This window comes from Piliocolobus tephrosceles, chromosome Y (assembly GCF_002776525.5).
Source record: "Piliocolobus tephrosceles isolate RC106 chromosome Y, ASM277652v3, whole genome shotgun sequence".
Classification (NCBI taxonomy): Eukaryota; Metazoa; Chordata; class Mammalia; order Primates; family Cercopithecidae; genus Piliocolobus; species Piliocolobus tephrosceles.
In genome coordinates, this window is record NC_045456.1 from 6,778,758 (window position 1) to 6,805,025 (window position 26,268).

General features: G+C 46.0%; 1 protein-coding gene and 1 pseudogene across 3 annotated transcripts; one reads left to right on the plus strand and one right to left on the minus strand.

The window, feature by feature from the left end:
• The first annotated feature begins 283 nt into the window (after positions 1-283).
• LOC111531673 (CTP synthase 2) lies at positions 284-22,280 on the plus strand. 3 transcript variants are annotated; one of them, XM_026449801.1, is made up of 9 exons: positions 284-898; positions 7,849-7,915; positions 8,815-9,019; positions 12,355-12,525; positions 13,098-13,198; positions 18,243-18,359; positions 18,506-18,589; positions 20,081-20,161; positions 22,117-22,280. In XM_026449801.1, the coding sequence occupies exons 3-9, from the start codon at positions 8,854-8,856 to the stop codon at positions 22,270-22,272; spliced, it is 876 nt and encodes a 291-aa protein (XP_026305586.1). In that variant the 5' UTR covers positions 284-898; positions 7,849-7,915; positions 8,815-8,853; the 3' UTR covers positions 22,273-22,280. The 3 variants fall into 3 exon arrangements, with proteins under 3 accessions (XP_026305586.1, XP_026305584.1, XP_026305585.1); XM_026449799.1 differs by lacking the exon at positions 7,849-7,915; XM_026449800.2 differs by lacking the exon at positions 7,849-7,915 and having other exon boundaries at positions 392-678.
• Positions 22,281-25,177: 2,897 nt separating this feature from the next.
• Positions 25,178-26,268, minus strand: part of LOC111531674 — a 1,796-nt pseudogene continuing 705 nt past the window's right edge.

Here is a 26,268-nt window from a genome sequence, read left to right on the forward strand (position 1 = left end):
CAAGCGTGGTGGCGCCCGCCTGTAATCCCAGCTACTCCGGAGGCTGAGGCAGGGAGAAGCGCTTGAATCCGGGAGGTGGAGGTTGCAGTGAGCCGAGATCGCGCCATTGCACTCCAGCCTGGGCAAAAAGGGCGAAACTCCATCTCAAAAAAAAAAAAACAGTCACTCTTCCAAGCCTTAATTGCCTTCCTCCCCTCCCTGCACCCCCGCAGCTCTTTGCTGCAGAAATATTGTTCTAGGGAACCTTACTGGTTCCAACAGACGGGTGGACCTCCCTCCAGACTGTGAGCTAGTTCCTCAAAGGCAGGCATTCTTTTTCCTTTTCCTTCTCTCCTGAGCGCTCCTGCAGTTCCTGGGGCGTAGTAGGGGATGCACAAACGTTTGTGACCAGTGAAGTTCTTTACAAGGGTGAAATCTGGACGGGAGGACTCGAGCGAGGGTCTCGGCTTGCCAGGAGGCCGGGGCTCTCCGGGAAGCGTGGAGTTCACCCGCGCACTCGAAGTGCCTTTGCAAAGTGATCCACGGGAGGGAGGAGCGGTCCCCGAGCTGGGCGAGGCCTGGGGCCCAGTGCGTCCACAGCGGAGGGTGACGGGAGCTGCCTGTGCTGGAGGAATCACTTTTTGGGCGCTTGTTTTGGACCATTGCACAAACCCGGGTGCAAACCCCAAGCTCACCAGCGTGAGTCAGCTGGGCCAGCAGCAGGGAGAGGGGAGGGTGGGCGAGGAGGGCGCCGCGCACCCCGAGGCCCGGGTGGGCGGCGGCAAGATCCTGGCGGAGGCTTTGGATAGCCCCGGCAGCGACCCCTTCCCCAGCCCGACAGGTGAGCGCCAGGCCAGCTGCGGGGTTGAGCCCGCCGTGCCCACCAGCCACCCTACCCGGCGCTACGACCACCGCGCAGGTAACTTCCCTCCTGGGCCTGTCCCAGACCCCCAGGGCCTTGGCGCCCGGGCCATCACACGTCCCCAGGGCCTCTCCGCCCTGCACCCCCAAGCCCCGGGGCACTTGTGAGGCTGGGCTCCTTTGTCCCCTCTCTGATGGCGCCGGCTCCCTCCCCAGCGCTGAGTCCAGAGTCCGGCCGCCAGCCCCGCGCGTCCCGCACCCCGCGCTCGCAGACCTCGGCTGCCGGGTGTGGCGCGGGGACTGGGGAACGCTGGCCCGTGCCCAGTGCAGTCGGAGCCTGTCCCGCGCGTCCCCGGGACGCGCTTCTTCCCGCCCCCGCCCGCGCCAGCGCCCGCACCCGGATCCCCACTTCTCCTGGCCTTTGGGAACCCGGAGAGCCCTGAGATGGCGTTGGCGGAAGTGAAGCCCCAAGCGGGGGTCGGCGAGGCTGGTGATCAGCGCCGGTAACATGGCCTTTCTGTCCTCTCCCCGGTCCCAGTGCACCCCTTAAACAACAACCCCCACGTTTTCCCGGTACTAGATGGTTAGGGCGTGTAGTGCCGAACTACGCTGCTGCTACAAAATAGCTTTTTGGGGGCAACATAAAAAAAATTGTATGTATAGTTTATATACAATAAAATGCCCCATTTTCAGTGTGCAAATCGACGGGATTTGACAAATTATACACTCCTGTAACCATTATCCCAAGTGGACACTGACCATTTCCTTCACCCTGCAAAGTTCCCTGGTACCTCCTTCCTGTCAATCCTCCCCAGGCCCCGCATTCAACCCTGGTTCTGATTGTTATCATAGTTTAGCTTTGCCTGTTCTAGAACTTCATAGAACAAGATCATCAGGTAAGTACTCTTTTGTGTCTAACATTACTTTTCAAATGGCCATCACTGAGAAGGTGTCTCTGGGTGCTCCCGGTGCTTTTATTTGCTCTAGGCCTGCCTGGTCTAATGTGGGAGCCACTGGTCACATGTGGTTATTGAATACTGGAAATGTGGCAAAATCCGTACTGAGATGTGCTCTAAGTATAGGCACCTGATTTCTGAAAGCTTAGTACACGAAAAGGGTGTAAAATATTTCACTAATAAATTCTTACATTGTGTATTAAAAGTGATAACATTTTTGGCTACACTGGGTTAAATAACATATATTAACATGGACTTCATTTGAGTCTTTTTACTTTTTAAATATGGCTACTAGAAACTTAAAATTACATACCTGGCTGTGTAATATTTTTTATTATATAGTGGAGACAGCACAGCTCTACACCGTGCTATTCTATAAACACTTGGTTCTGCTCACTGCATGTAAGAGTAAATGAAAAGCTTGTCTTGACACCAGAAACCATCCCCAATGAAGGAAGTGATCTAAAACAGCGCCAGCCTTTCCCTGCACCTTTGAAACTTTGTTAAACTTACTTGTTTGCTTAAAAGAGGTAGAGGGCCGGGCATGGTGGCTCATGCCTGTAATCCCAGCACTTTGGGAGGCCGAGGCGGGAGGATCACGAGGTCGAGATCGAGACCATCCTGGACAACATGGTGAAACCCCATCTCTACTAAAAATACAGAAATTAGCTGGGAATGGTGGCACACAGCTGTAGTCCCAGCTACTCGGGGGGCTGAGGCAGGAGAATTGCTTGAACCCAGGAGGCAGAGGTTGCAGTGAGCCCAGATTGTGCCATTGCACTCCAGCCTGGTGACTGAACACAACTCCATCTCAAAACAACAACAACAACAACAACAACAACAAAGTAGAAAGAATTAGGTGTCTCCTTGGTATTAAGTTGCATTCTTACAAAAGGTCTCTAAAATATCCAATGTGCTTTAAAAAGGTATCTTGTGTTTTTGACAAAACAGAAAATGAGTAATTGCTTATGTAGGGGAGGAAAGAGCTGATATCATAAGGGTCACGGCTGACAGTCTTAAACAAGAGACAGATTAACAAGAGAGGAGCATAACAATTTGTTCAATCATAGGTTTATGTGACATGGAAGCCTTCAGAAATGAAAACCCCTTAAAGATGCAAGGGAAATGATCTGATTTTATGCTTGGAGTCCATGAAGCAGGGACAGATGAGCTGATGGAAATAGACTAAGTGGGGAAACCCGGCAAGGCCTGTCCACATTTTTCTTGGCCTCTCCGTTGCAGCTTTTCTTCCTCCCCGGTATGGGGTAGAACCTCTTTGGAATGAGGGTCTTAATTTCTTTATGGCCAGCTGTTGTATAGAAAGGTGGTTGAGAGGAAGGTTCGAGTCATATTTTTTGACTTTATGGCTGGCTTTGCAGGGAAAGCTTTGTAGTTTCTATGACTTGCCTTGGGGGAGTGTGAGGGGTGACAGACAGGAGGGCAGGAGAAGGTCAGAGAGAAACTTTGCTTCTGAGGCCTTCATTTTGGGGTTTTGTTTTCTTGAGCCCCAACACATACAACCTAATCACCTAAATATATTAAGACATAACATGGTGTATCTTTGACCAAATTAAGATGGAAATCTTTTTTTTTTTTTTTTTTTTTTTAGACACAGTCTCACTCTGTTGCCAGGGTGGAATGCAGTGGCGCGACCTTGGCTCACTGCAACCTCCACCTCACTTGGTTCAAGTGATTCTCCTGCCTCAGCCTCCCGAGTACCTGGGACTACAGGCAGGCGCCACCACGCCTGGCTAATTTTTGTATTTTTAGTAGAGACAAGATTTTACCATGTTGGCCAGGATGATCTTGATCTCTTGACCTCGTGATCCGCCTGCCTTGACCTCCCAAAATGTTAGGATGACAGGCGTGAGCCATTGCACCCAGCCATAAGAGGGAAATCTTAGTGGTGACAATTAACATTTAGATCTTAATTTAAAAAAACATAGTCAATAATATATTTAATTTTATAGTCTGCTCTCTCTTTTTCAGGTAATGTAAGCATTTTCTTTCTTTCTTCCTTTTTTTTTGAGACAGAGTTTTGCTTTGTTGCCCAGGTTGAAGGGCATTGGCACAATCTTGGCTCACTGCAACCTCCACCTCCCAGGTTCAAGCAATTCTTGTGCCTCAGCCTCCCGAGTAGCTGGGATTACAGGCACCTGCCACCATGCCTGGCTAATTTTTGTATTTTTGGTAGAGACAGGGCTTCACCATGTTGGCCAGGCTGGTCTTGAACTGCCTGCCTCAGCCTCCCAAAGAAGCATTTTCTTATATAAAAAATTATTAGGCATAATGTGACTTCGCACAAACGTATGCCAGTTTTCTTCACCATACCTCTACAGCATTTTTCCATTTTGGTAACTTTTACAAAGAGAGTCATTTGAACAGTATGACAGTGCCAGAATAAGGTATAATTAAAGCACAGTTTATTTGCCCTTTAATCCTGCAGGAAAGGGGAAGTCCAGTGGGACATAGGCCTTGTCTTTTTGTTTATCTCCATATTCCTAGGACTTGGAAATATGTCAAGCGTGTAATAGATGTTCAAATAAACATTATATATGTAATATATGTATATATATAATTTATTTTTCTATTTATTTGAGACGGAGTCTCACTCTGTTGCCCAGGCTGGAGTGCAATGGTGTGATCTTGGCTCATTGCAACCTCCTGCTTCCAGTTTCAAGTGATTCTCCTGCCTCAGCCTCCCTAGTAGCTGAGATTACAGGTGCCCATGACCACGCTGAGCTACTTTTTGTATTTTTTTTTTTTTTTTTTTTTTTGAGACGGAGTCTCGCTCTGCCGCCCAGGCTGGAGTGCAATGGCCGGATCTCAGCTCACTGCAAGCTCCGCCTCCTAGGTTTAGGCCATTCTCCTGCCTCAGCCTCCCGAGTAGCTGGGACTACAGGCGCCCGCCAAATCGCCCAGCTAGTTTTTTGTATTTTTTAGTAGAGACGGGGTTTCACCGTGTTAGCCAGGATGGTCTCGATCTCCTGACCTCGTGATCCGCCCGTCTCGGCCTCCCAAAGTGCTGGGATTACAGGCTTGAGCCACCGCGCCCGGCCTACTTTTTGTATTTTTAGTAGAGATGGAGTTTCACCATATTGGTCAGGCTGGTCTCAAACTCCTGACCTCAGTGATCCACCCACCTCGGCCTCCCAAAGTGCTGGGATTATAGGCTTGAGCCACTGTGCCTGGTGACTTTCTTTCTTTTTTCTTTACTTTTTCTTTTTTTTTTTTTTTTTTTGGAGATTGAGTCTTGCTGTGTCACCCAGGCTGGAGTGCAGTGGCACGATCTCAGCTCACTGCAACTTCCGCCTCCTGGGTTCAAGCCATTCTCCTGCCTCAGCCTCCCCAGTAGCTGGGATTACAGGCGTGCACCACCACGCCCAGCTAATTTTTGTATTTTTAGTAGAGATGGGGTTTCACCACGTTGGTCAGGCTCGTCTCTAACTCCTGACCTCGTGATCCACCTGCCTCAGCCTACCAAAGTGCTGGGATTACAGGGGTGAGCCACCGCGCCTGGCTTACTTTATTTCTTATAAAGGGTTACAGCCTGCAAAGGGGCCATCCTACAGGCTGGGAAGCACACGTTTTAAAGAGACAGGGTCTCACTATGTTGCTTAGGCTGTTCTCAAACTTCTGGCCTCAAGTGACCCTCTTACCTTGGCCTCCCAAAACCAGAGGCAGTCACTCTGAAGGAGGAGGGTTCAGCTTTATGCTGAACAGGTTGACTAAACATACATATTCAACAGGTTACAGGAGGAGCTATGAATATTCATGAAGGTGATCCTGACTCATGTGTATTGAATAAACATGCAAATAGCATATGACCCCTGTTCACTTTGGGGTGGAGACTTAACATTTAAATGAATTTCAGTTAAGCCCTATACATCAAAAGTTCTTTTCAGGACATGAAGGCACACAAGTCCGCAGCCTCTGTAAACTGGCCAGAGCCAGTCTATGGTTGTGGTCTTATCAGGAGAAAGTTACTGAAATCAGTCTCTTGTCCAATAAAAGTTGTAGTTTTGACTGGTGTAACAGGATTCAGACAGTCAGCATCTGTGAGCTAGATGAGTTGTAATTGTTTTAATATTGCTTATTTAAAAACAGTTTTTGTTTTTTATTTTTTTGAGACAGAGTCTCGCTCTGTCACCAAGGCTGGAGTGCAGTGAGCCCCTGCACCCAGCAAGACTTTCTTTTTTTTAAGAATAATTTTAGGTTCACAGCAAAACTAAGCGGAAAGTACAGAGTTCCCATACACCCTCTCCCCCACCGCTATGCCCAACCTCCTGTTAACATCCCACACTTGCAGAGTGGTACATTTATTATAATCAGTGAACCTACATTGACGCATCATTTTTGCCTAAAGTTCATAGGTTTTTGTTTTGTTTTGTTTTGTTTTTTTGAGACCGAGTTTCGCTCTTGTTGCTCAGGCTGGAGTGCAATGGCATGATCTCGGCTCACCGCAACCTCCACCTCCTGAGTTCAAGCGATTCTCTTGCCTCAGCCCCTTCGAGTAGCTGGGATTACAGGCATGCGCCACCACACCTGGCTAATTTTGTATTTTTAGCAGAGACGGGGTTTCTCTATGTTGGCCAGGCTGGTCTCGACCTCCTGACCTCAGGTGATGCGCCCGCCTCGGCCTCCCAAAGTGCTGGGATTACAGGCGTGAGCCACTGCGCCCAGCAGAAAGTCCGTAGTTTATTTACATCAGGGTTCACTCTTCCTGTTGTCCATTCTGTGGGTTTGGATAAATGTGTAATGACATGTATCCGTCATTACAGCATTATACAGAATAGTTTCACTGCCCTAAAATTCCCTTGTATTCTGCCTATTCATCTCTCTCTCCCTCCTACCCGCTGACAACCACTGATCTTTTCGCTGTTTCTCTAGTTTTGCCTTTTCCAAAGTGTCATATAGTTGAAGTCATACAGTATGTAGCTTTTTCAGATTGGCTTCTTTCACTTGGTAATATGCACTTGAGATTCCTCCATGTTTTTTCATGGCTTGGTAGCCCATTTCTTTTTAACACCAAATTATATTCCTAGAGACTGCTATTTTTTTCCCACTTTACAGATGAAGGAATAGGCACAGAAAGGATAAAGAACTTGCCCAAGGCCGGGCGTGGTGGCTCACGCCTGTGATCCCAGCACTTTGGGAGGCCGAGGTGGGTGGTCACTTGAGACCAGGAGTTTGAGACCAGCCTGGCCAACATGGTGAAATCCCATCTCTACCAAAAATACAAAAATTAGCCCAGCATGGTGGTGCATGCCTATAATCCTAGCTACTTGGGAGGCTGAGGCATGAGAATCATTTGGACCGGGGAGGTGGAGGTTGCAGTGAGCCGAGATTGTGTCACTACATTCCAGCCTGGGCAACAGAGTGAGACCCTATCTAAAAAAAAAAGAGGCCGGGCGCGGTGGCTCAAGCCTGTAATCCCAGCACTTTGGGAGGCCGAGACGGGCGGATCACGAGGTCAGGAGATCGAGACCATCCTGGCTAACATGGTGAAATCCCGTCTCTACTAAAAAATACAAAAAACTAGCCGGGCGATTTGGCGGGCGCCTGTAGTCCCAGCTACTCGGGAGGCTGAGGCAGGAGAATGGCGTAAACCCGGGAGGCGGAGCTTGCAGTGAGCTGGGATCCGGCCACTGCACTCCAGCCTGGGCGGCAGAGCGAGACTCCGTCTCAAAAAGAAAAAAAAAGAAGAAGAAAAAAGAACTTGCCCAGGTACAGTTTGTACAGATCAGTCTGACACTGGAGTCTGAGCTCTTAAACATTTTAGCATGCCTGTGGATCCTAGAGAAATTTGGTTTATCATGATGAAGTTTGTTGCATGATAGAGTTGAGGTCTTTGGAAACCCAGGGCAACAGACCTAGGCACTTTGCTTGCAGAAGGTATCCACAGCTTTCTGTCTAGTGACAATAATAAAAAGCCTAGAAGATAAGACTCTGTTTCAAAAAAAGTTCAAGTATTTAGTTTAGATAGAAAACTGCTGCGTGTTTTTGAAATTTTGGTGAGATGAAGCATGGTGGCTCACTTTTGTAATCACAGCATCTTGGGAGGCCAAGACAAGAGGACTGCTTGAGCCCAGGAGTCTGAGACCAGCCACGGCATCATAGTAAGAACCTGTCTTTACAAAAATGTTTTAAGAATTAGCTGAGAGAGTTGGCACATGCCTGTAGTCCCAGCTACTCCGGAGCCTGAGGCAAGAGGATTGCTTGAGCCCTGAAGTTCAAGGTTGCAGTGAGCTATGAACATGCCACTGCACTCCAGCCTGGGTGACCTAGCGAGACACTGTCTCTTTTTTTTTTTTTTTTCTTTTGAGACGGAGTCTCGCTCTGTCGCCCAGGCTGGAGTGCAGTGGCCAGATCTCAGCTCACTGCAAGCTCCGCCTCCTGGGTTTACGCCATTCTCCTGCCTCAGCCTCCGGAGTAGCTGGGACTACAGGAGCCCGCCACCTCGCCCGGCTAGATTTTTGTATTTTTTTAGTAGAGATGGGGTTTCACCGTGTTAGCCAGGATGGTCTCGATCTCCTGACCTCGTGATCCGCCCGTCTCAGCCTCCCAAAGTGCTGGGATTACAGGCTTGAGCCACCGCGCCCGGCAACTGTCTCTTAAAAAAAAAAAAAAATTCTGAGCTAGGGGCAGTGGCTCATGCCTGGTATCCCAGCACTTTGGGAGGCTGAGGCAGGTGGATCGGTTGAGCTCAAGAGTTGGAGACCAGCGTGAGCAGCATGGTGAAACTCTGTCTCTACAAAAAACCCACAAAAATTAGCAGGGTGTGGTGGTGCTCACCTATAGTCTCAGTTACTAGGATGCTGAGGTGGGAGGATTGCTTGAACCCAGCCAGCAGAGATTACAGTGAGCCATGATTGCACCACTGCTCTCCAGCCTGGGTGACAGAGTGAGACTGTCTCAAAAAAAAAAAAAGAAAAAAAAAATTCTGGTTGAATGCACTGTCTGCTTTACTAGTTTCAAATATTTCTCTTTCCTTATCCATAATTTTATTGCCTTTCAGATTCTATCTGGGTGTTGGCACCCAGCCACTATTCTGCCAATGAAGTACATCCTGGTCACGGGTGGGGTCATCTCAGGCATTGGTAAAGGGATCATTGCCAGCAGCATTGGGACGATTCTAAAATCATGTGGACTCCGAGTTACTGCCATCAAAATCGACCCCTATATTAACATCGATGCTGGCACTTTTTCACCTTATGAACACGGTACGAAAGAGAAGCACTTCCCCCTTATAGCACTAGGCTCAACTGCATTGTTTTCTTCCGCTTTGGGTAATTTCTTTAGGATGTAGTTCCAGATTTAGAGTGACTAGATTGCATGCTATGAATATGTGAATTTTCTCATGGTCATTGACACGTTGTTCATACCTCTGATGACATTCCAAATTAATCAACCCTTTTGGAAACATTGTACTTTTTGTACTATGGATTCTGTTTTATTTTTATCATAAAGGTAGTATGTTTCTCTTAACATTTCCCACTGCCTGGAGTAGCTATTATTAATGGTGACATTTTGATGTATGATTGTATTCTGTTTATTTTTAAAATGGCTTTAGCCCTTACATGCTATTTTAAAAAAGTTTTATGAGTTTTTTAAAAGTTATTTAAAAGTTTTTATGAGGTCGGGCGCGGTGGCTTACGCCTGTAATCCCAACACTTTGGGAGGCCGAGACGGGTGAATCATGAGGTCAGGAGATCAAGACCATCCTGGCTAATACGGTGAAACCCCGTCTCTACTAAAAATATAAAAAATTAGCTGGGTGTGGTGTCATGTGTCTATAGTCCCAGCTACTCAGGAGGTTGAGGCAGGAGAATCACTTGAACCTGGCAGGCGGAGGTTGCAGTGAGCCAAGATCAAGCCATTGCATTCCAGCCTGGGCGACGGAGCGAGACTGTGTCTCAAAACAAAACAAAACAAAACAAAACAAAACAACAACAAAAAACCAACCAAAAAAAACCTTTTTATATACAAGCAAAAAGCATACATCGTAAGTGTACAGTTGGATGAATTTTCATTAAATGAACACACTGTGTAACCAGCCCCTGATCAAGAAACAGAAATGTTTGTGTCCCTTGTTGCTATTCTGTCTTCTTGTTTTTGTTTTTTGAGAGAGCGTCTCACTCTATCGCCCAGGCTGGAGTGCAGTGGCCAAGATCTCGGCTCAATGCAACCTCCCCATCCTGGGCTCAAGTGATCTTCCTGCTTCAGTCCCCTGGGTAGCTGGGACTACGGGTGTGCACCACCACGCCTGGCTAATTTTGTATTTTTTTTAATAGAGCTGGGATTTTGCCATGTTACTCAGGCTGGTCTCGACCTCCTGGGCTCAAGCAATCCTCCTACCTCGGCCTCCCAAAGTGGTGGGATTACAGGCATGAGCCACTGCGCCCGGCCTTGAATATTTTGTTTTAAACTTCACTAACTGGAGAATGAAACAAACAAAAAGAGCATATCTTATTGTTTTAGTTTAGATTTCTTTGATTTTGATTTTGTTTGTGAATGACTTATTCAAGTCTGTGGTAGATTGTATTTTTGCTCCAAAATATCACCCACCATCCCTCTGTGGAGTACATTTCCCTGCCCTTTGACCTTGGAGTTTGGCCACGTAGGATAGTTAACTTGTCTTGGTTTGTTTGGAATGTTCCTGATTTTAAAACAGAAAGTCCCGTGTCCTGGGAACCCTCTTAGTCCTGGGCAAACCAAGCAGGTTGGTCACTCTGTTTGGCTATGTGATTTGTTTTGTCCTATGGGATGTTAGGGAATATTAACATATGCCTTGTTGAAGCAGAAATGTCAAATGCATCTGCGTGGTTTGGCTCAGTCTGTTTTGTGGTTCTGCCCTCCACCATGAGAACAGCTTGCTTTTCAGAGATTTCTCGTTCAGCCTTGGTCCTGGAATGAGAAGACACAAAGAATAGACTCACAAGTGACTCACAGCCCCCATGTAACATGAGGGAGGAATAAATAAATGTTTTGTAAGTTGCAGAGATTTTGGGGTTGTTGTGCGGCACCATTGACTAATGCCATGTGTTACACTAAGTTTTCTTTGGATTTTTTTTATGAATTTTTTTTTTTTTTGAGACAGTCTCACTCTGTCACGCAGGTTGGAGTGCAGTGTGCGACCTCGGTTCACTGCAACCTCCGCCTCCCAGGTTCAAGTGATTCTCCTACCCAGCCTGGCAAACATGGTGAAACTCTGTCTCTATTAAAAAAATAATAATAATAGGCTGGGCGCGGTGGTTCACGCCTGTAATCCCAGTACTTTGGGAGGCTGTGGCAGGTAGATCACGAGGTCAGGAGATGGAGACCATCCTGGCCAACGTGGTAAAACCCTGTCTCTACTAAAAATATAAAAAAATTAGCTGGGTGTGGTGGTGTGCACCTGTAATCCCAGCTACTCAGGAGGCTGAGGCAGGAGAATGGCTTGAATCAGGGAATCAGAGGTTGCAGTGACCCAAGATCGCGCCACTGCACTCCAGCCTGGCGATAGAGCGAGATCCCATCTCAAACTGCTACTACTACTACTACTACTAATAATAGTAATATAAAGATTAGCCAGGCATGGTGGTATATGTCTGTAATCCCAGCTACTTGGGAAGCTGAGACATGAGAATTGCTTGGATCCAGGAGGCGGAGGTTGCAGTGAGCTGAGATGGCGCCACTGTGCTCCAGCCTGGTTGACAGTGAGACTCTGTCTCAAAAAAAAAAAAAAAAAGAAAAAAAAGTATTGTGATATCCATTTGCTTTTTTCCTTAAAATTAATTTTCTAGACCACAGTTAGGTACCTTAGAATGGATAAGTAAATGAGGAGATAAAAGGTTTCTGATTAAGTTTGTAAGTTAGTCAACCTTCTTTTTTCCTGTGGACTTCTAGCAGTAGGAGTAAATGATAGTTCCCTTAATAGAGGAAAGGTTTAATTCCCACAAGGTGGCTTTAGAAATATATAACTCTCAGTCAATGCCCTGAAGTGACAATAGAGATCTACAGACGTGTCTAGTAAAGTGGGTGCTCCTCGTGCAATGAAGTCTGCACCTTTTATGACAGTGCATTGTGCACGTAGCTTATGGCACACACAAGCTTTTTCTTTCACTTTCACCAAGTTGCCTTATGGGTTAGCTGTGGCCTTGCTTTGTCACCTACTGTCTAATTGTGGCTTTAACCAAGATGAGAATCAAGTAAAAGTTTCTTATCACAATTCCAGAGTCCAGGATACTGATGCTTTGACGTAAAATACTGTTTGTTTTTAAAATTGCTGTTTTCAAGTCCTTTTTTTATGTGGCATATGTTGAGTTTGGAAAAGCTAAATCTTGAAGACAGAATTTCAGTAGATAAAAAACAAAAACCACAATAGAATACTATAAATAGAATTTTCTGATGCATTTTCTTGGATAGAATTGAATTATTTTCTCCACCAAAAAGGAGATGGTGATAGAATATGGCTTAGAAATACATCTTTTACCAGCTTTTTAACAAAAATATGTCCATCTTTGAAAAATCTACTGGAAGCAAAATTTTGATTTTTCCATTGCCTTTTTAATCCTAGGTGAAGTCTTCGTCTTAAATGATGGTGGAGAAGTTGATTTAGACCTTGGAAATTATGAAAGATTTTTGGATATTAATCTTTATAAAGACAACAATATCACCACGGGGAAGATATATCAGCATGTGATCAACAAAGAGAGGCGTGGCGATTACCTGGGGAAAACAGTGCAAGGTATTATATTCCACAGACATTATGGAGCCCTGTGTGCTGAATATCTTTGTGCTGCTCAAAAGTAGAACTGAAGGCCAGGCGCAGTGGCTCACGCCTATAATTCCAGCACTTTGGGAGTCCGAGGCCAGTGGATCACCTGAGGTCAGGAGTTCGAGACCAGCCTGGCCAACATGGTGAAACCCCATCTCTACTAAAAATACAAAGATTAGCTGGGCATGGTGGCGAATGCCTGTAATCCCAGCTATTTGGGAGGCTGAGGCAGGAGAATCACTCAAACCCAGGAGGCAGAGGTTGCAGTGAGCCGATATCGTGCCATTGCACTCCAGCCTGGGCGACAGAGTGAGACTCCGTCTCAAAAAACAAAAACAAAAACCCCCATAGAACTGAAAATGTCACAGTTCCTGTGCTCTACAAGTTCTAATTCTTTTAAACTTGTTGCGTTTTTTTCTTTTCATTTTCCAAAAATATCAGGGTAACTTGCCAGGTGACTTTCAGGTGATTGGGGAGGCCTAAAGCACATTCTTTTCTCATGAACATGGAATAAACTTTTGTATTAATACTTCTTTCTACAGTTGTTCCTCACATTACTGATGCTGTCCAGGAGTGGGTTATGAACCAAGCCAAGGTGCCGGTGGATGGTAATAAGGAAGAGCCCCAAATATGCGTTATTGAGGCAAGCACAGAACTTTCTTTATAAAATTATATCCTGCTGGGTCTTTGAGCATCTGATCTTCATTTATTTGACAAATACTTACACACACCCTCCTGAGTGCTGGACACTGGGCTAGGAGGTGGGGTCACAGCAAGAAACAACATAGATGGCTTCTGTCTTTGTGGTCACAAGTGAGTGGGCAAGATTGGCATTAGACAGACAATCACACATACTCGTGGGTGGATGTGCAGTGATCTGCTTGTGGAGACTGATCAGCTGCTGATAAAGACCATGTGAGGGCCTCTTCTGTGCTGGGATCTGGGATGGGCACAGTCTCTACCCTTGGGGAACTTGCAGACAACCCTGTCCACACACGACAGACTGCAATCTAGTGCATGCTATTTGAAAAGTATTTCCGAAGTGCTTTGGAAGTGTAAAGAGACACTGGGTTAGGGAAGTCAGATGGTAGAGGTGATAAGTGATTAGTATCAGCTGTTTAAAGAAAGAAGCTAGTGGCTGGGCGAGGTGGCTCATGCCGGTAATCCCGGCATTTTCAGATGCCGAGGTGGGAGGATTGCTTGAGCCCGTGAGTTTGAGATAGCCTGGACAATATGGAGAAAACCTGTCTCTACAGAAACTACAAAAATTAGCTAGGCATGGTGGTACGCACCTGTAGTCCCATCTACTCGAGAATCTGAGATGGGAGGATCTTTTGAGCCCAGGAGGTTGAGGCTGCAGAGAGCCATGATTGCACTAGCACTTCAGCCTGGGTGATGGAGCCAGACCCTGTCTTAATTAAAAAATAAAAATAAAAAAGTAGTATTTGAACTTGCCGTTTGTTCATTTCTTTCACCTTGTTCCCTTCCTCTCCACATGCAGAATGAGAATAACATCCGTATCCTCCTCCTCTAAATGTCAGTTGGCTTAATTGCCCGGCGAAAGAGCAGAATAATGACCAATTTGGTTCTTAGAGTCAGGCTGTCTTGGTTCGTATTTCTGCAGTGACCCCTGAGCCATGTGTAGCTCAGTGATTAAGAGTCTGGAGGCAAACGGTCTGGGTTTGTAGCCTGGCAAGGTTACTTACAGGGAGGAGGGGGTAACCTTGGGCAAGTTTGCTCAACCTCTCTGTGCCTCTTTAACTCATTTACCTCGTTTGTAACTCATTTAATTCGTTGTTTTGAAGATAGTTAGTCTCTACACTTAGTGCTTAGAATGGTGTCACAGATACAGTAAGTGCTTAAAAATTATTAACTAGTATTCAGATGCCTGTATGACTTTTGGAAAATCCTCACAGTTTTAATGTCCTCATTTGTAATAATGTGGTAATAATATAATATTGTAATAATAAGATAATGACAGGATTGTTTGGGGATTAAATGCAATAATAAAGATCACTTTGCAATGCCTGGCATTTAGGAAGTGCTCAGTGAATGTAAGTTAGCTATTATTACTGTCATCAATGTAAGTGTTAGCAGATATCATGATATGTAGAAGATCCATTTTGTTAACAGTAGAGCTGATAAAGTTACTGGTTATTTATTTATTTTTTATAGATAGGGTCTCGCTATGTTGCCTCGGGCTGGAGTGCAGGAGCTAGTCACAGTTCGATCAAAGCCCACTGTAGCCTCAAACTTCTGGGCTCAACCAATCATCTTGCCTCAGCCTCCCAAGTAGCTGGGACTACAGGTGTACCACCACCATGCCTGGCAATTTTTTTTTTTTTTTTTTTGAGACAGAGTTTTGCTCTTTTTGCCCAGGCTGGAGTGCAATGGCTCGATCTCGGCTCACCTCAACCTCCACCTCCCGGGTTCAAGTGATTCTCCTGCCTCAGCCTCCCGAGTAGCTGGGATTACAGGCATGCGCCACCATGCCTGGCTAATTTTGTATTTTTAGTGGGGACAGGGTTTCTCCATGTTGGTCAGGCTGGTCTTGAACTCCCAACCTCAGGTGATCCACCCGCCTCGGCCTCCCAAAGTGCTGGGATTACGGGTGTGAGCCACCGCGCCCGGCCAACCTGGCAAATTTTCAATTTTATTTCTTATTCTACCTTTGGATTGACTTGTTTGCCTTCACAATGATTAATTTAGCACTTAATATGTACTAGCCCTGATGATAGCTGCTAGGGATGTGAGGTTGAGTGTGATCTGACTCCTGCTCTCCAGGACCTCATTGGCTGGATTTAAAATTTTATGGAAACAGAGAAACTGACAAACAGAACCCCTTCTCCATTATAACCCTGATGTTTATATTTGCTTATTGGATACTAGTGGTCAACATCCTCTTTGGTTCATTGTAAATTGTGTTCAACAGCTGTGTCTGTGCACCATTTAAGCTTTTGAAGAAGGACTGCCAAAGCTGATTTTCAGTTTTAATCATAGAGGAGCTGTTGAAATGTCTTCAAAGCCATTTTATGAGTGAGACCTCAACTTCTCAGACCAGTGGAGCTGACAGGTTTTATTTATATTAGTACGAGTTATTTTGGCATGAACCTGAAATAATTGATGCTTGTCTTAAAGGAATAACATGTTTCTTTCTCTCTTCTTGTTTATTTTCCGAAAAAGAAGACTCAGCCAGGTGTGGTGGTGCAGGTCTGTAGTCCCAGCTACTTGGGAGGCTGAGGCGGGAGGATCACTTATACCCAGGAGTTTGAGGCCGCAGTGAGCCATGATCTCACCACTGCACTCCAGCCTGGGTGGCAGAGCGAGACACTGTCTCTAAAAAAAAAAAAAAGAAAAGAAAAAGACTCCTTTCATTAAAGACAGGCAAAAACAACTTTGCACATCTCATAAATTTGCTGCTGCTTCCATTTCAGCATAAAGTATTGTTATGGGTGATATTTTCCCTTTTATTTGGGGCAACAGTTAACTTCAAACTATTCCAATAGTAATATTGAAAGTTTCTGAACACGATAATGATGGTGACCTAGAGGTATGGTAATGGGAACTTCTGAATGAGCAGAGAGACTGTAGTACCACTATTGACCACGTGAGGGCAGAAGCGGATAATGTTTAAAGTTGGCCTCCTTTTCGCAGTCACTATTATTGACCCCCCAGAGAATCCCCATCAAAACACAGGGCGGAAGCATACGGTTTAGTTTAAGTGCAGACCTCTGTTTCTCCTTAGAGAAAATAAATGATTTTTAAAAATTAGATTTTAGTGCCTTGTATTTAGTGGGTACTTACACTCACGTCTTCACCGCTGCCAGGTTCCTGATTGCATGTGATGTTTTCATTTCGTTGAGTTGTTGTTGTTGTTTTTTAAAGAGACAGCGTCTCACTCTGTCCCCTAGGCTGGAGTGCAGTGGCATGATCATGACTCACTGTAGCCTGGACTTCTCCAGGCTCAAGCAATCCTCCCACCTCAGCCTCCTGAGTGGCCGGGACCATGGGCGCCGTGCCACCATGCCCAGCTAATTTTTTATGTTTTTGTGAAGGCAAGGTCTCACTTTGTTGCCCATGCTGGTCTCAAACTCCTGGGCTCAAGTGATACGCTTGCCTCCCAAAGTGGTTGGGGTTACAGGCGTGAGCCACTGCACCCAGCCCTGGCTTTGGTTCTGTTGTAGTTTTGGTAACAGGTGCTAGAACACTGTTACTTAGAGCTTATATTGAATTTCAGGACCTTTCTGTCCTGTCCTGACTACTAAAGTAAACCTCCAGTGCTGCCTGCAGGGTACTGGGCTCATGACCTCATGGGGCTTACAGTCTAGTGGGGTAGAGAGCCAGGAAACAAAGACAGAAATGAAATAGAGGCAACTTGTGCTGAGTTCCTAGGATGGGTACAGTGCTGTGACAAGGGCTAGTGGGATGTAGGCTGCTTTAGGTGGGGGGGTGGGGTCAGAGTCCGCCCTCCAAGGAGGATGCATCTCTCTTAGACTGGAGGATAAAAAGAGGTTGCTGTAGATGAAGAAGGAGGGTAGGAGGGCTTGAGGGGCAGGAAGGAAGAGCATGGAGTACCCAAGAGGCCAGTGGGGAGGGGACCAGATGGCACTGGAGACTCAGTGCAAGAGCCAGGTCCTGAGATCCTTTTGTTGGCTGCATTAAGGAGATTTGATGTTAGTTTTTTTTTTTTTTTTTTTGAGATGGAGTCTTGCTCTGTCGTCTAGGCTGGAGTGCAATGGCATGATCTCGACTCACTGCAACCTCTGCCTCCCGGGTTCAAGCGATTCTCCTGCCTCAGCCTCCCAAGTAGCTGGGACTACTTGGGTGTGTGCCACCACGTCCAGCTAATTTTTGTACTTTTATTAGAGAAGGGGTTTCACCATGTTGGCCAGGAAGGTCTCGATCTCCTGACCTGTGATCCGCCTGCCTCGGCCTCCCAAAGTGCTGGGATAACAAGCGTGAGCCACCGCACCTGGCCTCATTGTTAGTTTTAATGAAGCAGTGGGCTCCTGTAGAGTATACATGTGGAGAAATCTTTTATGAAGTTTTATTTTTTATTTTTATATTTTTTCAGAGACAGGGTCTCGTTCTGTCAGCTAGGTTGGAGTGCAGTGGCATGATCACGACTCACTGCAGTCTTGACCTCCTGGGCTCAAGTGATCCTCCTGCCTTGGCTACGAAAGCACTGGGATCACAGGCATGCACTGACACACCCAGCCACAATTTAGTGATTTTGAATGTATTTATAAACCTCTGTGTAACCATCAAACTTTAGTTCTTATGCTCGGTTTATTAAGAACTCTTTTTATGCCGGGCACGGTGGCTCAAGCCTGTAATCCCAGCACTTTGGGAGGCCGAGACGGGCAGATCACGAGGTCAGGAGATCGAGACCATCCTGGCTAACACAGTGAAACCCCGTCTCTACTAAAAATACAAAAAACTAGCCGGGCGACGTGGCGGGCGCCTGTAGTCCCAGCTACTCCGGAGGCTGAGGCAGGAGAATGGCATATACCCGGGGGGCGGAGCTTGCAGTGAGCTGAGATCCGGCCATTGCACTCCAGCCGGGGAGACAGAGCCAGACTCCGTCTCAAAAAAAAAAAAAAAAAAAAGAACTCTTTTTATTAGCTTGTGTACTGTGGAAGATGTGTGGTCATTTGTGTCTTTTTTTGTTTGTTTTCCATTCCCAGCTGGGGGGCACCATTGGAGACATCGAAGGAATGCCATTTGTGGAAGCGTTTAGACAATTCCAGTTTAAGGCGAAAAGAGAGAATTTCTGTAATATCCATGTTAGCCTTGTCCCACAGGTGGGCTTTCCAGATAAGTATGTGGACAGCAACTTTGATAAGTTTTCCTATGATATTCTATGTGTCCCGCATTTGAAAGTGGGGCACCGTTAATCATCCATAGGAGCTAGTGTCCAGTGTGCTGATGGGACCCCATTTTTTTTCAGCTCAGTGCTACCGGAGAACAAAAAACCAAACCCACCCAAAACAGTGTCCGCGCGCTGAGGGGGTTAGGCCTGTCTCCAGATTTGGTGAGTTGAGGACAGTGGGTAAGTCTATCCCAAAGGTCTCTGGGAGCAGGCCCTTCACTTTTTTTTTTTTTTTTTTGAGACGGAGTCTTGCTCTGTCACCCAGGCTGGAGTGCAGTGGTGCAGTCTTGGCTCATTGCAACCTCCGCCTCCCGGGTTCAAGCGATTCTCCTGTCTCAGCTTCCAGAGTATTTGGATTACAGGCACATGCCACCACACCTGGTATTTTTAGTAGAGACGGAGTTTTGTCATGTTGGCTAGGCTGGTCTCGAACCCCTGACCTCAGGTGATCTGCCCGCCTCGGCCTCCCAAAGTGCTTGGGATTACAGCCAAGAGCCACCATGCCTGGCTGCCCTTCACTTCTTTATCTTTATCATTATCTAAGTCCTTTCTCATTCTCAAACAGCTCCTATGACAATGAGGTTTTTCTGTCTGGGAGCTGGAAAAGGCTTATTTCCTTAGCCTCAAGTGTTGCTTCAATCTGTTCTTCCCTAGGCTCTCATTTGATGGGCCACATTGATAGTTGGGCAAGTGTGATGTCCTCTCATTTATATGATTATTGGATTCTTTAGAATGAAGGTGAAATCTTGGGATTTTCCTGTAATCCTGCTATCAGTGATAACCCTGTGATGGGTTTTCACTGCTCTTTTTTTCTTTTTGAGACAGGGTCTGGCTCTGTTGCCCAGGCTGGTGTGCAGTGTTGCGATCTTGGCTCACTGCAACCTCTGCCTCCTGGGCTGAAGCGATTCTCCCACCTCAGCCTCTTGAGTAGCTGATACTAGCAGTGTACACTACCACAGCGCACTAATTTTTGTGTGTGGTGTGTGTGTGTGTGTGTTTGTAGAGACAGGGTTTTGCTATGTTACCCAGGCGGGTCTCGAACTCCTGGGTTCAACCAATCCTCCTGGCTTGGCCTCCTAAAGTGCTGGGATTGCACCACGCCCAGCCCATTGCTCTTATTTTTAGTCTAAACAGTGATGTGTCCTTATAGCAGGTGATCCAGTCATCACCAATAGTCTCTGTCAGAGGTTGACAAATAACAGCCCACAACTTGCGTGCCTGTTTTTGTAAATAAAGTTGTATTATCATGCAGTCACGCCCATTCATTTACATATTGTCTGTAGCTGCTTTCACACTGCACCACGATTGAGGATCAGGACAGTGACTGTGTGACCTGCAAACCTAAGATATTTCCCATCTGGCCCTTTTGAGAAAAAGTTTGTTAACCTCGATCTAGCTCTTATAGTTAATGAAGCAACACTTATGAGCCTGGACTCTTTTCACCAGAGACATCTCGATGTTTCGAGTTCTTACTGATACACTTGTGCTGAATTTGATTATACTTATATTAGTGCTCAGACCAATTTCTAATAGTCCAGTGGAATGTCCAAAGTGAACAAGTATATACTTGGCCAAGTTTCTTGTAAAAAGAAATGAATGTGGCATCCTGCTGAAAACGAATCCTGTTTGCTAACGCATAACTGGCTTTGACAGATTGTCTGCCGAAGTTCAACGCCCATCGAGATGGCCGTGAAGGAGAAGATTTCTATGTTTTGTCACGTGAACCCTGAACAGGTTGGTGCTGCTCTTTAGATTTTATTGTCTGGCAGGCACTTCTGCTGATGCCAGTGTTTTGTGCCTCTTCAATGATCATATTACTTTTCACGGCATTTATGCAAGCACCAGGCACCCTGATCCAATCATGACTCCCTAGCCCTTAAGTGAGATAGGATGCATGTTTCTTTGCATGATCACTCAACTTATGTCACAAAACCAGGGTGGGATTTATTTCTTTTCTTGAGACAGAGTGAGGCTGAAGTGCAGTGGCATGATCTCAGCTCACTGCAACCTCTACCTCCCAGGTTCAAGCAATTCTCTTATTTTAGCCTCCTGAGCAGCTGAAATTACAGGTGCCTGCCACCATGCCTGGATAATTTTTTTTTGGATTTTTAGTAGAGGTGGGGTTTCGCCATCTTGGCCAGGCTGGTCTCGAACTCCTGACCTCAGATGATCCACCCGCCTTGGCCTCCCATAGTGCTAGGATTACAGGCGTGAGCCACCGTGCCCAGCCTACCAGGGTGGGTGTTTAACTCACAGTCAAACCTCTAGAGAGAGAACCACATGAAGCCTACTTATCATCTCTTTATCTTGTCTTTCCTTCTGGGACACTTACTGCTTTCACTCATTTCTCCTCTCTACCTGTGGCAGCTTAAGTCACCCCAAACACACGAGCACGTTGACATTCACACTAGCTCTTCTGACTCCATCAGTGGGCTCAGTAGATTTCATTGGTACAGGAACCCTACTGTGATTTGGGCTTAGGTTCTCTGCCCTGCAGGGCTTTCCACCTCAGTATTCTGATAATTCGCTTTTCTTTTTTCTTTCCTTCTCTGATCTCTGTCTCTTGATTCCAATAAGGCTTGGGTATAAGGGATTGGAGTTGCCTATAGTTTAAAGAGAGGGATATAAATGGCACTCAGGAAAAGGGTGAGGTTTGGCAGAAATCTTTTCTTCAGATTATAACCCTGGGTTCTCTGAAGTCTAAAAACGATCAAATTGAATTTTGGCATCTTGGAAAGCACTCTGATGGAGAGCCCCTGCCTGATGCCTCAGAGTCATTGCCAAAGTCTGAACTACTTTGAAAAATGTGATGGCAGATTGAAGGGACACTTCTGCATTTGTATGTTGTCATGCCATTTTGTTTGCATCCATTCCTTTTTTTTTTTTTTGAGACAGAGTTTCGCTATTGTCACCTAGGATGGAATGCAGTGGTGCACTCTCGGCTCAGTGCAACCTCCACCTCCCGGGTTCAAGCGATTCTCCTGCCTCAGCCTCCTGAGTAGCTGGGATTATAGGTGTGTGCCACCATGGCTGGCTAATTTTTGTATTTTTAGTAGAGATGGGGTTTCACCATGTTGGCCAGGCTGGTCTCAAACTCCTGACCTCAGATGATCCACCTGCCTCAGCCTCCAAAAGTGCTGGGATTACAGGTGTGAGCCACCACACCTGATCTGTCCAATCGTTTTGTGTACACTTCTATCCCATCCTTTTCTTTTTTTATTTTTGGGGTGGGGCCTTGCTCTGTCGCCCAGGCTGGTATGCAATGGTACGATCTCGACTCACTGCAACCTCCGCCTCCCGGGTTCCAGCGATTCTCCTGCATCAGCCTCTTGAGTTGCCGGGATTATAGGCACATGTCACCATTTTTGTGTTTTTAATACAGATGGGGTTTCACCACGTTGATCAGGCTGGTCTCGAACTCCTGACTTCAGGTGATCTGCCCGCCTTGGCCTCCCATAGTGCTGGGATTAGTTTTCTAATTAAATGAAGCTAACCATGTGCAAATTCTGATGCTAGCTTTGATTGCTGGGTTTTTGTGTGTATGCGTGTGTGTGTGTGCACGCGTGTGTGTGTGTGTGTGTGATATCAGTGTAAATAAACTGCCAGTCTCTCCTGAATTTTGTCTCATTCTTGTGGTGGCATATTTGAGTAGATCCATCTAAGTAAGGTGATTTCTTATCATCACTTAGGTCATATGTATCCATGATGTTTTTTCCACATACCGAGTTCCTGTGCTTTTGGAGGAACAAGGCATTGTCAAATATTTTAAGGAGAGATTGCACCTGCCCATTGGTGATTCTGCAAGTAATTTGCTTTTAAAGTGGAGAAATATGGCTGACAGGTAAGCAAAAGGAATTACTTGTATAATCTTTAATAATTCTTGAGTTTGGGGGGTAGAAATAAGACCTACTTGGAAGGGTAAGCATGTGTATTTGGCATTTTGCATCTGCACATTTCAGTCTGGATATGTCTAAACATGGAGCATACTGTTACGGTGCTTTGCTGTATTATTTGAAGATTTTTGGAGCCTTTGATTTTGTTATACATAAACCAAAGTGAATTAAAGGAATTTGAATTCTGGAAGGAATGTTTTTAACTCTGGAAGGATTTTGATTTATTTACTAGTTCATTTTTTAGTTTTCGAGTATTTTAAATGTTTTTTTGTTGTTGTTGTTTTGTTTTTTCTTTTTTGAGAGTCTCGTTCTGTCGCCCAGGCTGGAGTGCAGTGGCACGATCTCGGCTCACTGCAACCTCCACCTCCTGGGCTCAAGTCATCCTCCCTCTTCAGCCTCCTGAGTAGCTGAGACTAGAGGCATGCACCATCACACCCGGCTAACTTTTTTAATTTTTTTGTAGAGACGGGATTTTTCCATGTTACCCACGCTGGTCTTGAACTCCTGGGCTCAAGTGATCTGCCCACCTTGGCCTCCCAAACTGCTGGGATTATAGGCATGAGCCACCGTGCCTGGCCTTAAACAGTTTTAAATGTTGCAGATTTTTTGTTTTGTTTTGCTTGTTTTTAAGATTTGGCTAACTTTTCCTAAAGGAAATCATTTGGAGTGGGAACTTTTGGCTATGCTATTTTTGTTTCATCCTGCATTCATTAACTATTCAGGATAATTATTAAAATTCCTAGGCCGGGCGCGGTGGCTCCAGCCTGTAATCCCAGCACTTTGGGAGGCCGAGACAGGCGGATCACGAGGTCAGGAGATCGAGACCATCCTGGCTAACACGGTGAAACCCCGTCTCTACTAAAAAATACAAAAAAACTAGCCAGGCGAGGTGGCGGGCGCCTGTAATCCCAGCCACTTGGGAGGCTGAGGCAGGAGAATGGCGTGAACCCGGAAGGCGGAGCTTGCAGTGAGCTGAGATCCGGCCACTGCACTCCAGCCCGGGCGACAGAGCGAGACTCCTTCTCAAAAAAAAAAATAAATAAAATAAAATAAAATTCCTGATGGATTCTAAGTTTCAGACAACCATATTAATTTAAGCAAAGTTTCTCTAATTTGAAGTTATATGAAAATTAAGCTGTGTGCAGTGGCATTTACTTGTAGTCTCAGCTACTCGGGAGGCTGAGGTGAGAGGATCACTTGAGCCTAGGAGTTGGAGGCCAGCCTGAGCAACATAGCAAGACCCTGTATCTTAAAAAAAAAAAAAAAAAAAAAAAAGGGGAAATTAAGTCCCTGTCACTTGTTTTCTTTCTTTCTTTCTTTTTTTTTTTAAGACAGAGTGTTACTCTGTCGCCCAGGCTGGAGTGCAGTGGCGCAATCTCGGCTCACTACCACCTCTGCTTCCTGGGTTCAAGCAATTCTCTTGCCTCAGCCTCCTGAGTAGCTGGGATTGCAGGTGCCCGCCACCACACCCAGCTAATTTTTTGTATTTTTAGTAGAGACGGGTTTTCACCATGTTTGCCAGGCTGGTCTTGAACTTCTGACCTCAGGCGATTTGCCTGCCTAGGCCTCCCAAAGTGCTAGGATTACAGGTGTGAGCCACCCTGCCCGGCCCTGTTTTCTTTTACTAGATGTAGTTGAGATGGGACTTCTTGGGCAGCTTAGGTCAGAGCCGGTAGGTGCAGCTGTTACATATGTAGGTTCTGGATTCAGATCCTGACTTCTCCTCTTGTCCCAGCTACTCGTTTTTTTGAGACGGAGTCTGGCTCTGCCGCCCGGGCTGGAGTGCAGTGGCCGGATCTCAGCTCACTGCAAGCTCCGCCTCCTGGGTTTACGCCATTCTCCTGCCTCAGCCTCCCGAGTAGCTGGGACTACAGGCGCCCGCCACCTCGCCGGGCTAGTTTTTTGTATTTTTTTTTAGTAGAGACGGGGTTTCACCGTGTTAGCCAGGATGGTCTTGATCTCCTGACCTTGTGATCCGCCCATCTCGGCCTCCCAAAGTGCTGGGATTACAGGCTTGAGCCACCGCGCCCATCCAGACTTCTCCTCTTACCAGCTGTGTGAGTTTGGGTGATTACTTAACCTCGCTAGGCTTGTTTCCCATCTGTATATAATAAAGGGACGGATACCAGTGCCTATCTAGTGGCAATTATGAGAGGACACCTGTAAAGACTTAACATTGAGTCACGTACTATAATAAGTATCAGTTGCTGATGTTGGTAACGATCATTAAAATGATGGTCACAAAATCACTGACCCTTGGTAGATGACTAATCAGATTGAGGTTCTCTTGCCCTTTCATTTACAATTTTAAAAAATGCTTTAGACTTTCTGGGGCAAGTGAAATCGGGAAGAAAGAGCAGTTTCTGAGCTTAGATTCTCTAAAACCCTTGCTCTCTGGAGCGCTTAAAGTGCCAGTCATTTCATAGGAATTTTCTAAGTAGCTTGGGGCTGATACACTTTAGGCACTAGAAGTTTTAATATTTTAACTCTTTTTATTGGAAATAGCTCTAAATTATACTCTATGCGTTTATGCTTTTTTTCGTTTTCTTTCTTTTTTTTTTTTGACGCAGAGTCTTGCTCTGTTGCTCAGGTTGGAGTGCAGTGGTGCAATCTCAGCTCACTGCGGCCTGAACCTCCTGGGCTCAAGCGATCCTCCCGCCTCAGCGTCCCCGATAGCTGGGACCACAGGTGCGCTCCACCACGCCCAACTAATTTTTGTATTTTTAGTAGAGACGGGGTTTTGCCATCTTGCTCAAGTGATCTTCCTGCCTCGGCCTCCCAAAGTGTTGGGATTACAGGCGTGAGCCATGTGCCTGGCGCTTCTGTGCTTCTTTTTTTTTTTTTTTTTTAACGCCTATTATGCCATGAATTCATAGGGAATAGGTTCCAGCAGCTCAGGCTCCTTCCCATTGGTTCTCACAAAGTGTGCGTCTCTGGGAGGAGCAGGCTGGCGCTTCAGTTGAACCCAGGTACATTTCTCTTTGGCTTCTTTCTTTTTCTGATCATTTTCCTTCACGCGTTTCAGGAAGCTATCTCGGCTCTTAGAGTGCTTAATGTGCTCAATACGCACATTAATTCTCTTGGCAAGAATCTTGCCCTTGTTTGTTTACAACAATGCCTACAGCATGCTGGGTAACGTTGTAGACTCTTCCAGTTTCGTCATGGTAACACTTGTGGGGCATTCCTTTTTGAACAGTAGCCATTCCCTTGATGTCTACAATATCACCTTTCTTATAGATTCGCATATACGTGGCCAAAGGAACAACTCCCTGTTTTCTGAAAGGCCTAGAGAACATATATCGGGTGCCTCTCCTCTTTCCCTTTGTGTTCGTCATTTTGGCGAATTACTGGAAGGTGGCGGTTCCGGCCAAAAGGGCTTCTGTGCTTTTTAAAGCCAAATGTTTGGTCTTTGTATTAGCCTCCTGGGGGCTGCCATAACAATGACCACAAACTGGGTAGCTTAAAAAAACACCACAGGAATTTATTCTCTCACAGTCCTGGAGATCAGAAGTGCAAAATCAATGCATTCACAGGGTTGGTTCCTTCTGGAGACTCTGCAGGAGAATCTCTGCCACACCCCTTCTCCTGGCTTCTGGTGGCTGCCAGCAATCAGTGGTGTTCCTTGGCTTGTGGCCACATCACTCTAATCTTGTCCTCCATCTTTTATTTCCTTTTTTTTTTTTTTTTTTTTTTTGAGACAGAATTTCACTCTGTCACCCAGGCTGGAGTGCAGTGGTGCAACCAGGGCTTAATGCACCCTCGAACTTGGGGCTCAAGTGATCCTTCTCCTGTGTCGCCCAGGCTGGAGTGCAGTGGCGTGATCTCGGCTCACTGCAAGCTCCACCTCCCGGATTCATGCCATTCTCCTGCCTCAGCCTCCCTAGTAGCTGGAACTACAGGCGCCCGCCACCACGCCTGGCTAATTTTTTTTTTTTTTTTTGTATTTTT